Below are 13,711 nucleotides of genomic sequence, written 5' to 3'. Positions count from 1 at the left end.
ATAGGTTGCACAACACTAAATAAACAGTCGAATTATAAAGGAAGGCAACATTTTTGGTGTCCTGAAAGTACCTTTGGAACCAGCTTGAAGAAGCCTGTCTAGGTGAATAATACTGTGGTGAACACATTTTGTTTAAAACCATGGTGTAATTGAAGTATGATATTCTGAATTTGTTTATATAAACCCATAATTACATTTTATGATAAGCAGACAAAGCCGATCATCGCTGTAACCTGTCATTTCCTGTTAGTTGAAAATGCGTAACGGTGATATAATCTGGTAACTGTGCTGAATGGAGGCTAGAATGAGTGTATATGCATATGGCTTTGTCCCTGCAGGACCTCTCTGTGTGAGAGACTTCCACTAAGTGGTTTTATCCCCCCTGCCAGCAGATGAGTTGAGCTTGGCATTCATAAATACTGAGTAGATTGTAAGCAGCTACAAGGAATATCATATCAAGGACAGTCGCCACTGCTGACACTTTTCTGGCCAATCACCATGGGGTTGATCTTAATTTTTGGAGAGCACTGAATACCATTGTGACCTTATTCCATCAACACAAATATTAGATCGTTCTTATTTCCAACCAATGCCCATTGTTTTAATATTCTTCTGCTACATCCAACATATCCTTTTTATACCTTAACCCCTTTCTGTCCTAAACATTTTGTTTTTCATTTTTGTTGCTTCTTCATCACTTTCCGAGATCCATAAAAAAAAAAATTTCAACTCACATAGCCATTTTATGAGGGCTTGTTTTTTTGTGGAACAAGGGATAAATATGTATTTCTGATCACTTTTTTAATATTTTTTAATGGGTCAAGGTGACTAAAAAAATTATATTTGAGAAATTTTTTCTTTTGTTACTGCCGTCACTGTGTAGAACAATATTTTAAAAGTTGGACTTTTCAGATGCTGCAATACCAATTGTTTTTTATTGTTTTCATATGACAACTTGGGAAGGGGGTATTTGAATTTTAATCATTTTGTTTTTTTCATGTTAAACACTTTTAATGTTCTTTTTTGCCTCCTTATGGGAGCTAAAGGAGTTGTATGGGAATACCTAACTTTTAACTGATGCCTGCAGCCAGCCTCCGTTATGGAAAGAATCATACCTGCGTCCCGCCACTCTGGTCCTAAACGTTGGCTCTCGCATGCCCATCTTTTGGTCAGCAGCTTGTTTACTTCTTCCTGCTCATGGGCATGGACACCTGCTCTGCTGCAGCCAATGACTGGCTTCAGCAGTGATTTGTCCAAAAGAGATATTTCAATAACAAGGTGATCTCAGTCACACAGGAACCTTTGTGTGCAGGGTATGCTCTCTTGAATGTAGATGCCCACTGGCATAGAGAAAGGTAGTGAATAGAGTAGGTTTCTTTCAGACTAAGATCACCTTGGCATGGTTGGCGGGCACTGATGTGTTTTGATTAAAATATATTGTCGGAGAGTCTCCAATTTTATCATATCAAAAGGAAGGTTTAGTCCAGGGATGGCCAACCTGCGTCTCTCCAGCTGTTGTAAAACTACAACTCCCACCATGCCCTGCTGTAGGCTGATAGCTGAAGGCAAGTCTGGGTATGCTGGGAGTTGTAGTTGTGCAACAGCTGGAGAGCCTCAGGTTGGTCATCCCAGTCTATATATAATTTTTACATCTGTTATGTGTGTGCAATTATTTTCACTACTACAGGTCTATCCTCAGGATAGGCCATCAATATCTGATCAGCGGGGGTCCGATGCCACGCTCCCCACGATTAGCTGTTCTGCAGTAGCTCTGGTGAAACAATACTGCAGCACCGTTTCTATGAAAGTAATTAGGAACAGTAACCAGCTTCCTCCACTGCAGGATTTGATGGAGCTGTGTAGTTTCAGCAGCAGAGCTACTTAGGAGCAGCTGATCAGCAGGGGTGTGGGGTGTTGGACTCCCACCGATCAGATATTGATGGGCTATCCTGAAGATATGGATAATTAGTAAAAATCCAGGAATACCACCTTAAAACAGACATATGGTGCTTTATATCAGTAGATCTTGCCAGACTTCATCCACCACAGTAGAGCAAATAGCTTTGACTTTTTCTCTGATTAGAATCCGAGGTCATAGCTGTAACCAACATCTGAGAAGAGCTCCAGGATTCCTAAATCTATGTGAGGATCCCAGCAGATTGGAGAAAGTTCTCATATCATGCTCGAGGAGGATTTGGTTGAGTGATCATGAGCGCTGACAGGTTCAGACTAATCTCAGCTCAACCATCACAGAGAAATGCACTTTTGTTATATGATTCCTTTTTTCGCGTGATAATCCTTTTGAGCCTCCTATGTAGCTTAAAGTTATGTATCTGAGTAAAAATTCAATCCAGTTATGTATATAGAGCCAGCAAAGGCATGTTTATCTTATGGCCTTGTACTCTACTGATGGATGTCAAAACCTCGTAATAAACCAAGAGCAGCAAAATGATCTCATGAACACATTGTAAAGGCATCTGCGTCACAAAACATCGATGTGTTTATATAATAATCTCTGGTATGCAGCAGAATTATCTAATAGCCTCCAGCAGAAAGGTGGGGACCAGCCCTGTAGTAGAACGCAACCGTCCAGCTTGAAGATAGCATCTTGTGAACTATAGTGGCAGAAAGCAGCATTCCACAAAGCGTTTCCTAGAATAAAGGACTCCAAAGTAAAGAATGATAATCAAATCTCTCTCCAACAACATTTTAGCAATATTCTAGCTCTTCTGTGTCCATAGTTTACATTGCGGGCAGCTAATAGCCAAATCAGTATAAGCAAGGGAAACTGAAATCGGAGAGCAGATTGGAAATGCAGCTGTGTCCAGCTGGACAGTAGCTCAGAGATTTCTGTATTGTCAAATGTTTTTAGGATACCGCAATGCAGACCATGCATTTCCAATGAGGCAACCATGTCATAGTCATGCAGAATGATCTGCCCAAGAATCCATTTGGTCTCTTTAGCTGCATGACATCACGATGTTCAACATGTATGCCAACAGAAGAAACTGGAAGCATACTGAATATTAGAAAGTAATCATTCATATAACTATGACATCATCTATTCTGACATTGATTCAATCAAACTGTATAGATGTACATTAAATTAAGTGGGAGAGGTGTTCCTGTGAGTGCTGTGACCCCCACATTATTTTCGCAGGCACAGCAGCACTTCCAAAGGGGGCCTGCACCACTTTGCCTGAGCAATAAGCATCATTGCTCTGCAGACTCTTAATTCTGCTGACTGGTGGGGGTTCTGAGCATAGGCCTTGCTGAGTGAGGAGCTGCATGTTGCCTGTGCAGTGTAATGGCATTTGTATGCAGTTATTTGTAGCACAACTAGATATGGCTGTAAAAGAGACTACTTATAAGCCTTTAGGTATATTGCGACTGCAACGACACGACACTTGCAAAAAATCCATCCAAGTTGGGTTTTTGTGGCACTGTTACCTCGCAGCATGTCGCGGCGCACCACCATTGACTGTCATTACAAAAAATGTTGTGCAACATTGGTGCGACATGAATGTCACAGTGTAGTTGTTCCCTTTTTGTTGCGCAACCTATTGTCGCTGTATAGCCCTAACCTAAAGCTTTTGACTTAAAGTACAGAAAAACTGGGCTTCAAATGTGTGGCTGGTTATCTACACTCATATTTTCTAAGTGTGGCAAGGAGAACTAAAACCCTATCCAGTTTCAAAGTATCCATGATGCAGGTAGACTCATGTCAGCCAAACCCAAGAGTTCTCCAAAAGTAAAAGTGACCCATCTGTAGACCTCTGTCTCAAGGTTCTCCCCACCCCACCCAATCAATACAGAGCAGAATGCTGGTTGGCTGGATGAGATGCCTTTGATGCAGCTCAGGGAGAGTACTGGTTCTCATTGACAAGATCAGAAGGGTGTATAACTTATGTTGTCTTCTATGAGAACCTGTACCTCCCCTGAACAGTGCCCATGAAGAAGAGTAATATATAAGGCAACATGAACTGTGGACCTCGTTTCCACAGAATCCATTGCAACTGCACAAGTTTTATGTTTCATATATACTACTGTATATCCACTGAGGAATGTTTTACATCTATTGACTGTATTTTATTTTACAATCTTTTAATAGTAATCTTTTTAATGAAATTAGTAAATTTTTCTTCACTATGACATGTTGCTGTCCCTTCCCTGAGTTTACTGCTGTCTAGCTTATTCTAGATATTTGTATTGCTAAGTCCCAAGGCAGAATATTGTACCATGTAACCTTTGGGCTAATAGTGAAGTTCTATTACAATTAATTGGTCCCTTTGCGCTACCAGTGTCCTGAGAAAATATCAATTGCGAATGTCATATGATAAGGTTAGCAAAGCAAAGATATGCTGTCTGAAATCATCAGCCAAGTCACATTATAAAAGGGGCCTGAAATACACGGTTATAGTTAGAACCTAATGGCTGTCGATGTGTGACGTTCTGTAATCCTTTTTTTTATCAGTATCTATCATTAATATTGTGGTAGGTCTGGAAATGTAGCAAATACATCCAAATAGTTTGACTCTGTACTTGTCTAAAGGCAAAGTATTTACAGGGTGTCTGTCACTGTTAAACTAGACACAATGCCTTGTAGGCTTAGCTCAGCAAATGCAATACCCGTTGCTTTAGAAAAAGTACTTTTAATCCATATGCAAATGAGCAGTTAAGTGCACTGAGGGTGGGTCCAAGCCACTCTGTGCACCCTTTCTCCTCCTCCTTCTCTGCCAGCTCCTTCTTCTCCTCCTTGATTGACAGTGCCAGGCAAAATGACTATGCAGGAACTTGGCCCTGTCAATCAATAAGGAGAGGGAGGATCTAGCAGAGGAAGCAGGAGGAGCAAGGGTGGACAGAGTTCATTCTGGAGAAAAAGCATTTTATGCATATGCAAATTTGCACTTAACTGCACATTTCCATATGGATAAAGTGCTTTTTCTCGAGAATTAACGAATTAATCGCTAAGTGAGAGGTATCATTACATTCAACCGAGCTAGCCCTACAAGGCATAGTGCCCCTTTGAAGGGGTTTTCCCAGATATTTTAACTGATGACCTATCCTCTATATAGGTTATTGGTGGGGCCCGACACCCAGGACTCATGCTAATCAGCTGTTTGAGAAGGCACCAGTGCTCACAGTAGTGCCATGGCCTTCCCTTAGTTTCCATGGCCATGTGATGTCATATTCATCGGTCACATGGCCTAGGCACAGCTCAGCCCCACTGAAGTAAATGGCGCTGAGCTGTGATACCAAGCACAGTCATTACACAATGTACAGCCCTGTGCATGGTGAGCTGAGAGAAGGTCATGGCGCTACTGCGAGCATCAGGGCCTTCCCGAGCAGCTGATCAGCGTGGGCCCTGGCTGTTGGACCCCCACCAATCACATACTGATGACCAGAGGATGTCACTAGTTAAAATATCTAAAAAAAAAAACTTTAAGCACATCATTCTGGCAGAACGTGATGAATGAAAGATGTTTTGGACATCTGATCCAAAGTGTAGAATACAATGATACATGAGGACAATGAATTTTCTGTTCTTTAAAATATACATCATTTGCATATCTGTAATGTTCTGATTGTACCTTTGATAATAGTTATCAAAAATATTGCCTGTCATTATAAGATAATGAAACTAGTGGGTGCGCTACTGAACAATGATTCTAGGGGGTTGTGGAAGTAAGTGGCCAGGCTGCGGCACTCTTCATAGCTGGAAGGTACCAAACTGCTTGGTGGTTCTGACAATAATTAGTATAGAACAAGTCCATGCTTTCTGCCGTCCTGATAGGAGAATTAAAGGCCAAATAATAAAAGTTTCAGTTGCACCCACAATTTTCTCTGCATTAGGGCATCTTGTAAAGGCCACATATTGAAAGAGTCTGTCTGATATCAGATATATTTTAGATGTTTAAAGCTTTCCATTGTAAACTGAACTTTTTACATTATTTTCTAGTGCCTGGGAACCTGGGATGCTTCAAAGACCATGGAAACCCACCCCCTCTGACCGGTATCACAGAGACATCCAATAAGCAAACAATTCAGACTTGCATCACTATGTGTCGGCGACAACGCTACAAGGTTGAGTTACTAGCATCTATTTTCAGTGTTTTGGAATACAGTGAAACCTCTCTAGAAGACCAACTCTTTGTGAAGACCACACCTTTATCTAGACCAGATTTTTTGTGACAGATTTTTTAGTTTCATCATAAACTATGTGTATTGGCAATGTTCTTTAAGAGAACCACCAACCTAAAAAACAAATTTTCAATGGTCATCCCAAAGAGGTCTCACTATATTTGTTTTAGTCTTGTCTTTAAAGTCTAGTTGGTTAAAATGTATGAAGTCTCATTAGTACGGGATAGGAGTTCTTTGAAACATCACTCGGAAATATATGTACAAAGAAGAGATCAAATCTGATCTAAACTAATACAATTTTTTACAATTTTACCAAAAACTTTGATTTCCAACAAATCTTTTTTGAGATTTGTCCAGTGCAAATTTTACACTTCAGAAGACCAAGAAGAAAGCAACTTCCACCAAAAAGGGATCATTTTTTAACAGTTTTAACTTTAAAAAGCATTCCAAAAGTGCACTGTGATCAAAATCCAAAGGTGCACTGTTTTTAAGGGCTCATGCACACAAATGTATTTTCTTTCTGTGTCTGCTACGTTTTTTTTTTTGTGGACCGTATGCGGAACCATTTATTTCAATGGGTCTGCAAAAAAAAAAAACGGAAGTTACTCCTTGGGCATTCCATTTTCATATGTCCATAAGTCCGTTCCCCAAAAAAGCCTTTATTGCAAACTGCTAGCAATTCTTTTATAAACTTCTAGAAGGAATAACAGAGGAATGGCACAACATAAAATCATAAAAATAGATTCTCCAGACTTGTTATTACTTGGGGCATGCAAGTAATTACTTAAACAGACATGTCAGGAGAGGTCACAGGTAGAGATTTCATAAAATTCGATTAAATTCGGGTACGAGTTGATTTTACCCAAATTAAAAGTACTTTGATTGCCTGGAAAAGTCTCTCTCTCCCTCACTTACCTGCTCTCCTGGGCTACCACCAAAGAGCCTCTGATGAATATGAGGATAACCGTTTTATGTAGGGGGGTGCCTTCTGTCATCTATACCTACATACCTACACGCAATAAATATGTAAGTTTGCTGGGGCTTTATAACCATACTAAGTGATGACATATCGCTACACAATATTATCACTAACTTCAAGCAAAAGACCCCAATGTCCTTTAGCATGAAGAAGCCACGTCATCTGGACTTCTCCAAAGCATTTGACACTGTACCACATAAAAGGTTAGTATATAAAATGAGAATGCTCGGACTGGGAGAAAACGTCTGTATGTGGGTAAGTAACTGGCTCAATGATAGAAAACAGAGGGTGGTTATTAACGGTGAACACTCAGATTGGGTCACTGTCACTAGTGGGGTACCTCAGGGGTCAGTATTGGGCCCTATTCTCTTCAATATATTTATTAATGATCTCGTAGAAGGCTTGCATAGTAAAGTATCAATTTTCGCAGATGACACTAAACTGTGTAAAGTAATTTACACTGAAGAGGACAGTATACTAGTACAGAGGGATCTGGATAGATTGGAGGCTTGGGCAGATAAGTGGCAGATGAGGTTTAACACTGACAAATGTAAAGTTATGCACATGGGAAGGAATAATGCAAGTCACCCGTACATACTAAATGATAAAACACTCGGTAACACTGACATGGAAAAGGATCTAGGAATTTTAATAAACAGCAAACAAAGCTGCAAAAACCAGTGTCAGGCAGCTGCTGCCAAGGCCAATAAGATAATGGGTTGTATCAGAAGGGGCATAGATGCCCGTGATAAGAACATAGTCCTACCACTTTACAAATCGCTAGTCAGACCACACATGGAGTACTGTGTACAGTTCTGGGCTCCAGTGAACAAGGCAGACATAGCAGAGCTGGAGAGGGTCCAGAGGAGGGCAACTATAGTAATAACTGGAATGGGGCAACTACAGTACCCTGAAAGATTATCAAAATTAGGGTTATTCACTTTAGAAAAAAGACGACTGAGGGGAGATCTAATTAATATGTATAAATATATCAGGGGTCAGTACAGAGATCTATCCCATCATCTATTTATCCCCAGGACTGTGACTGTGACGAGGGGACATCCTCTGCGTTTGGAGGAAAGAAGGTTTGTACACAAACATAGAAAAGGATTCTTTTTTATGGTAAGAGCAGTGAGACTATGGAACTCTCTGCCTGAGGAGGTGGTGATGGTGAGTACAATAAAGGAATTCAAGAGGGGCCTGGATGTATTTCTGGAGTGTAATAATATTACAGGCTATAGCTACTAGAGAGGGGTCGTTGATCCAGGGAGTTATTCTGATTGCCTGATTGGAGTCAGGAAGGAATTTTTTATTCCCCTAAAGTGGGGAAAATTGGCTTCTACCTCACAGGGTTGTTTTTTTGCCTTCCTCTGGATAACAGGCCAAACTGGATGGACAGATGTCTTTTTTTGGCCTTATGTACTATGTTACTATGTTACCAATGATGTGGCTCCTCCACAATATTTCCCCATAAAGCAATGCTCCTGGCCACATGCTGCCAAATATAGCCTCATCCACTTGAATAGGGCCAGGTATGCCTCTGTGCAGTAGAAAGGCCAACAAGACCTTCATCAAACATCCATCAATGGTAGTGTGATGGCATATCCTACATATATCAGATGGAATATTTATTTTGATATTATGTAAAATGAATTTCTTGATAATGTACTGATAATCCTTATCTTTCATTCCCAGTATGCTGGACTGGAGTCTGGGTTTGCTTGCTTCTGTGGTAATAATGCAGATTACAGAAAACATGGAGAGACGCCAAGCACAGACTGCAACAGTGTTTGTTTTGGGGATCATACGCAGCCATGCGGAGGGGATGGACGAATCATCCTGTTTGACTGTAAGTGTCCAGATTGCATGTGCATTTCTCCTAGAATAAAAAAATTATTAAATTAAGCTCTATTTTCAGGAGCATAGGGGCAGATAGCCTTTGTAATGAGCGACACAGAGCAGAGGTGTTTGTTTAGTGGAATATCTATTAGTAGTGATCTACAGTGCCTTGCAAAAGTATTAAGACCCCTTGAACTTTTCCACATTACACCCACAAACCTTATGTATTTTATTGGGATTTTATGTGATAGACCAACACAAAGTAAGTGAAACGAAAATGATACATGGTTTTCAAATAAAAAAATTAAAAAAAAGGGTGGTGTGCATTTGTGTTCAGCCCCCTGTACTCTGACACCCCTAAATAAAATCCAGAGTGACCAATTGTCTTCAGAAGTCAACTAATTAATAATTAGAGTTCACCTGTGTGTAATTTATTCTTAGTATAAGTACAGCTGTTCTATGAAGCCCTCAGAGATTTGTTAGTGAACATTAGTGATCAAACAGGATCATGAAAACCAAGGAACATACCAGACAGGTCAGGGACCATACCCCAACATCTCAAGGAGTACTTGTTCAATACATCATCCAAAAATAGAAGGAGTATGGCACAACTGCAGACCTACCAAAACATGGCCGTCAACCTAAACTGACAGTTCAGCCAAAACGAGCACTATTTAGAGAAGCAGCCAAGATGCCCATGGTAACTCAGGAGGAGCTGCAGAGATCCACAGCTCTGGTGGGAGAATCTGTTTGAGGAAGACTATTAGTTGTGTACTCCACAAATCTGGCCTTTATGGAAGAGTGGCAACAAGAATGGCATTTTTGAAAGCAATAAATAAGAAGTCCTATTTGCAGTTTGCCACAGGCCATGTAGGGGACATACAGTAGCAAACATGTGCAAGAAGGTGCTCTGGTCAGATAAGACCAAAGTTGAACTTTTTGGCCTCAATGCAAAATGCTATGTGTGGAAGTAAACTAACACTGCACATCACCGTGAACACACCATCCCCACAATGAAACATGGTGGTGGCGGTCAAAAGCCAGACCTAAATCCCATTAAGAATCTGTGGCAAGACTTGAAACCTGTTGTTCACAGACGCTCTCCATCCAATCAGAACTTGAGCTATTTTGCAGAGAAGAATGGGAAAACATTTCAGCCTCTAGATGTGCCCAAAAAACTTGCAGCTGTAATTGCTGCAAGTTAATTGACTCAGGAGGGCTGAATACAAATGCATGACACACTTTCCAGATTGTTATTTATAAAAAAATTGAAAACCTTGTATCATTTTCTTTTCACTTCACACATACTTGCTACTTTGTGTTGGTCTATCACATAAAGTCCCAATAAAATAAGTTTGTGGGTGTAATGTGAAAAAATTTGGAAAAGTTTAAGGGGTATAAATACCTAGTATTAAGAGCAGAGAAATAGAACCCGCGCTGACTTATTTCGTAACTATGAAAATTCGGATATTGCCGCAATGGATAGAGTTTATTCTAATACTTAGTATCTGCTCCTTATATATTCGCAAGCTCCTCGATCTAAATCCAGCAGAAATTATATCTCGATAGTCTATGGCAAAGTAAAATCCAGTAATTTCAAGTGCAATGTATGCATAAGAACAAGTGCTAAACACTTACTGGTATGTGCATTGTCCGGCACATTTGATGCTGTAGATCGATTTGAATATCCACTGGCGGCGTTTCTCCTGTTGATGTCACACGAAAGGCTTCCAGGACGACGAGTAAAGCATTGCTTCCCTGTGCGCGTGCATGCCACCCGCCCGAGCTACGCGCGTACCACGAGGTAAGCAGAAGACAGGATCGGATGAGACAGCAACAGGAGAATCGCCGCCAGTGGATATTCGAATCGATCTACAGCATCAAATGTGCCGGACAATGCACATACCCGTAAGTGTTTAGCACTTGTTCTTATGCATACATTGCACTTGAAATTACTGTCGAGATATAATTTCTGCTGGATTTAGATCGAGGAGCTTGCGAATATATAAGGAGCAGATACTAAGTATTAGAATAAACTCTATCCATTGCGGCAATATCTGAATTTTCATAGTTACGAAATAAGTCAGCGCGGGTTCTATTTCTCTGCTCTTAATACTAGTTTTTTTCCTTTTTTGGGGGTCTTTTTGGCAATTAACCTCATATTGGAACCCTGCAGCGACGCGGCCCACACATAGTCCCACATTGTGTGAGCTCACTCCCCCCATCCAGACGGCAGCGCGAGTATCTACCTTTGCTATTTACCTGGGTATGAATACCTTTTCAAGGGACTGTATAGTAATAAAGGCCAGAAATGATTAAGGCTTATATTGATATTTTAGCCATTTCAGTGGTGAGGTAAGTTTGAGGATATAGCTATATAGATGAAGGCAACAACATTTACAAAAAAATTTTTATGCGAGGAAGAAAAAGACAGATCAGGTATAAAGGCTTTTGCCATCTTTAGGGAGCTTTTGGCAAACCCACCTCCTGGCCAGACCTGCAAAAGGGAAGCATACTCACCCGCTCCTCACCTCAGGGTCCTGGCTCCTTCACTCCTCGTCCTCGGCTGACTTGCTCAGGTCCCCCGCTGTCAACATCCACTTTGACCCTGCTACAGCCATTGATTGGTGACTTGATACAAAGAGGGCAGGTCACCTCTGTCAAAGCTTATGGTAATAGCCGGGGATCAGGACAAGGTAGCCAAGGACTGAGAGCAGAGGAGCCAGGACCTAGCGGTGGGGAGCACTTAAAATGGTTCCCTTTTGCAGAACTGCCCAAGAAGTGGTTTGCCAACCCCCAATCCCTTCCCAAAAGGTGGCCAATCCCTTAAAATTTGACTCCAAAATATTGAAGCCATTGAAGTCTAGGATGAATGGTGGTGCTATAGACTAACATGGTACTACCAAGATAAGATAAAGATGTTTGCCAGAATAAAAGAAACTTAATTATGCTAGAAAGTGGATGCATTAGGGTGTAAGTTAATAGCATGTATATTTTCTATGTGTATAGGCAGTAGGTTCTCTCTCTCTCTCGCTCTCTCTCTCTCGGGGATAAAATGGTAAAGGTGATAAGAAGGGGATCTTAGAGCATACAAGTAGTATTGAAGAAAGTAAAGAGTTCAATAAGAAAACATAAGCCAGAAATTGGGAGAAATAACAGTGTGGAGATAAAGAGAGTGGAGCGATGCGCAAAGGGAGCTTCGGATGCTATATCCGAAGCCACCTCGCTAAAAAATTCATAATAATACTGTACTGAGATTCGTCTCCGTACAGTATTAGAATGTATGGGCTCCGATGAGCCGAAGTAAGTTATTCACGAAGTCTCGCTGAGTACGTTTGGTAATTGATTATTACAGTGATAAACCACTTCAAAATTTGGAACCGAGCTCAGCTTTGGTTCCGAGTGGTACCTTGGAACGGAAGCTGAGTTTGGTTCCAAGGTGTTTCACTGTAATAATCAATTACCGAAGTTATTCAATAAAGTCTTGCGCAACTTTGTGAATAACTTACTTCGGCTAATCGGAGCCCATACATTCTAATACTGTACAGAGATGAATCTCCGTACAGTATTATAACAATTTTTTTTTACCAAAGTGACTTTGGATGTAGCATCCGAAGTCGGTTCGCTCATCTCTAATTGTAATAATAGCAGCGCACCTACTCCACACCCTGCCTTTTGTCTGGTCTGGGAGCGTGATGGAAGTGTAGACCTTCTAGACAGCGACAGGCAGGCAGTATTCGAACTTCATTAGGAGAGGGCAGCAGGGGACATTGTCACAGACTAGTCTAGGATCCTGGACAGTGAGTCCCTATAGGCTGAAAGGCATTAGACCGTACTTTCTTTTGCTAATGAAAAAAAGTGTTCACTTTTTGTAACACCTGTGTTTATGCTGCGTTTTCTTCCAGCAATGGGAAAGCACACAGCAAACTTGAATTACATTAATGCAACTCAATTTTGTAATTAATGTAATTCAATTGCATGATTTGCTTTTTATTTTACTTTGCTGATAGGAAACGTAGCATAAACATGGATATGTGGTTGCTGTTCCCTTTATGCATTTTTTACTGCATCCAAAACACAGCATCGCCACGATGTGTGGCAGCACCCTCGGACAAGGATGGGCTAACTTTGAATTTCTCCACACACACATGCAGATGGTCTCATACAGTGCCACACAGGGTGTTTGTATGCAGCTTATAAGTGTGTTTGACAACACTAAGGAGGATAAAATATAGAAGAGGTATAGTCACGTTGTGGAAAATGATAATCATTTGCATCTGCAAAAAAATGAGACAAGCTTAATAATTTGCCATGCAAACACAAGATTCAATGGCAGAAAGTACCAGCGTGCTAAGCATAAGCTATTAAACGTAAAGAAAAACTTTTATGGTGCAGCCAAAAAGTGTTCAAAAGGTTGTGCACAATATAGGTGATCCATCCATCAGCTATAGCTGCTGTCCCTTCAAGCTTCGTCATCCTCAGAAAATCTAATAATATGCATTCTTTTAAAAAAAACTCTGGGTCTTTGGTTGGAATACCCAGCAGCTTGGTTAGCCACTTTTGGTGATTGGTTATCCAAATTTTATTATTTCACTTATTGACTTTAATAGGGAAAATTGTTTTACTTTTTTTTTTGTTTTATGTAAATAACATATAAAGGGTTTTCCAAGTGTTATGATACTGATGACTTATCCTCAGGATAGGTCATCAATATCTGATTGGTGGGGGTCTGACTTCTGGCAACCACAACCA

General features: G+C 40.6%; 1 protein-coding gene across 1 annotated transcript in view; it reads left to right on the top strand.

The window, feature by feature from the left end:
• KREMEN1 (kringle containing transmembrane protein 1) overlaps nucleotides 1–13,711 on the top strand; it is a 185,907-nt gene that overhangs the window by 126,527 nt on the left and 45,669 nt on the right. The window contains exons 4-5 of the mRNA XM_040416012.1: nucleotides 5,960–6,084; nucleotides 8,816–8,969. Of these exons, the coding sequence (XP_040271946.1) occupies nucleotides 5,960–6,084; nucleotides 8,816–8,969 (279 nt within the window). The remainder of the gene's footprint in view (nucleotides 1–5,959; nucleotides 6,085–8,815; nucleotides 8,970–13,711) is intronic.

This window comes from Bufo bufo, chromosome 2, assembly GCF_905171765.1.
Source record: "Bufo bufo chromosome 2, aBufBuf1.1, whole genome shotgun sequence".
Taxonomy (NCBI): domain Eukaryota; kingdom Metazoa; phylum Chordata; class Amphibia; order Anura; family Bufonidae; genus Bufo; species Bufo bufo.
The sequence above is the reverse complement of the archived record's forward strand: the minus strand, read 5'-3'. Positions and strand labels throughout refer to the sequence as shown.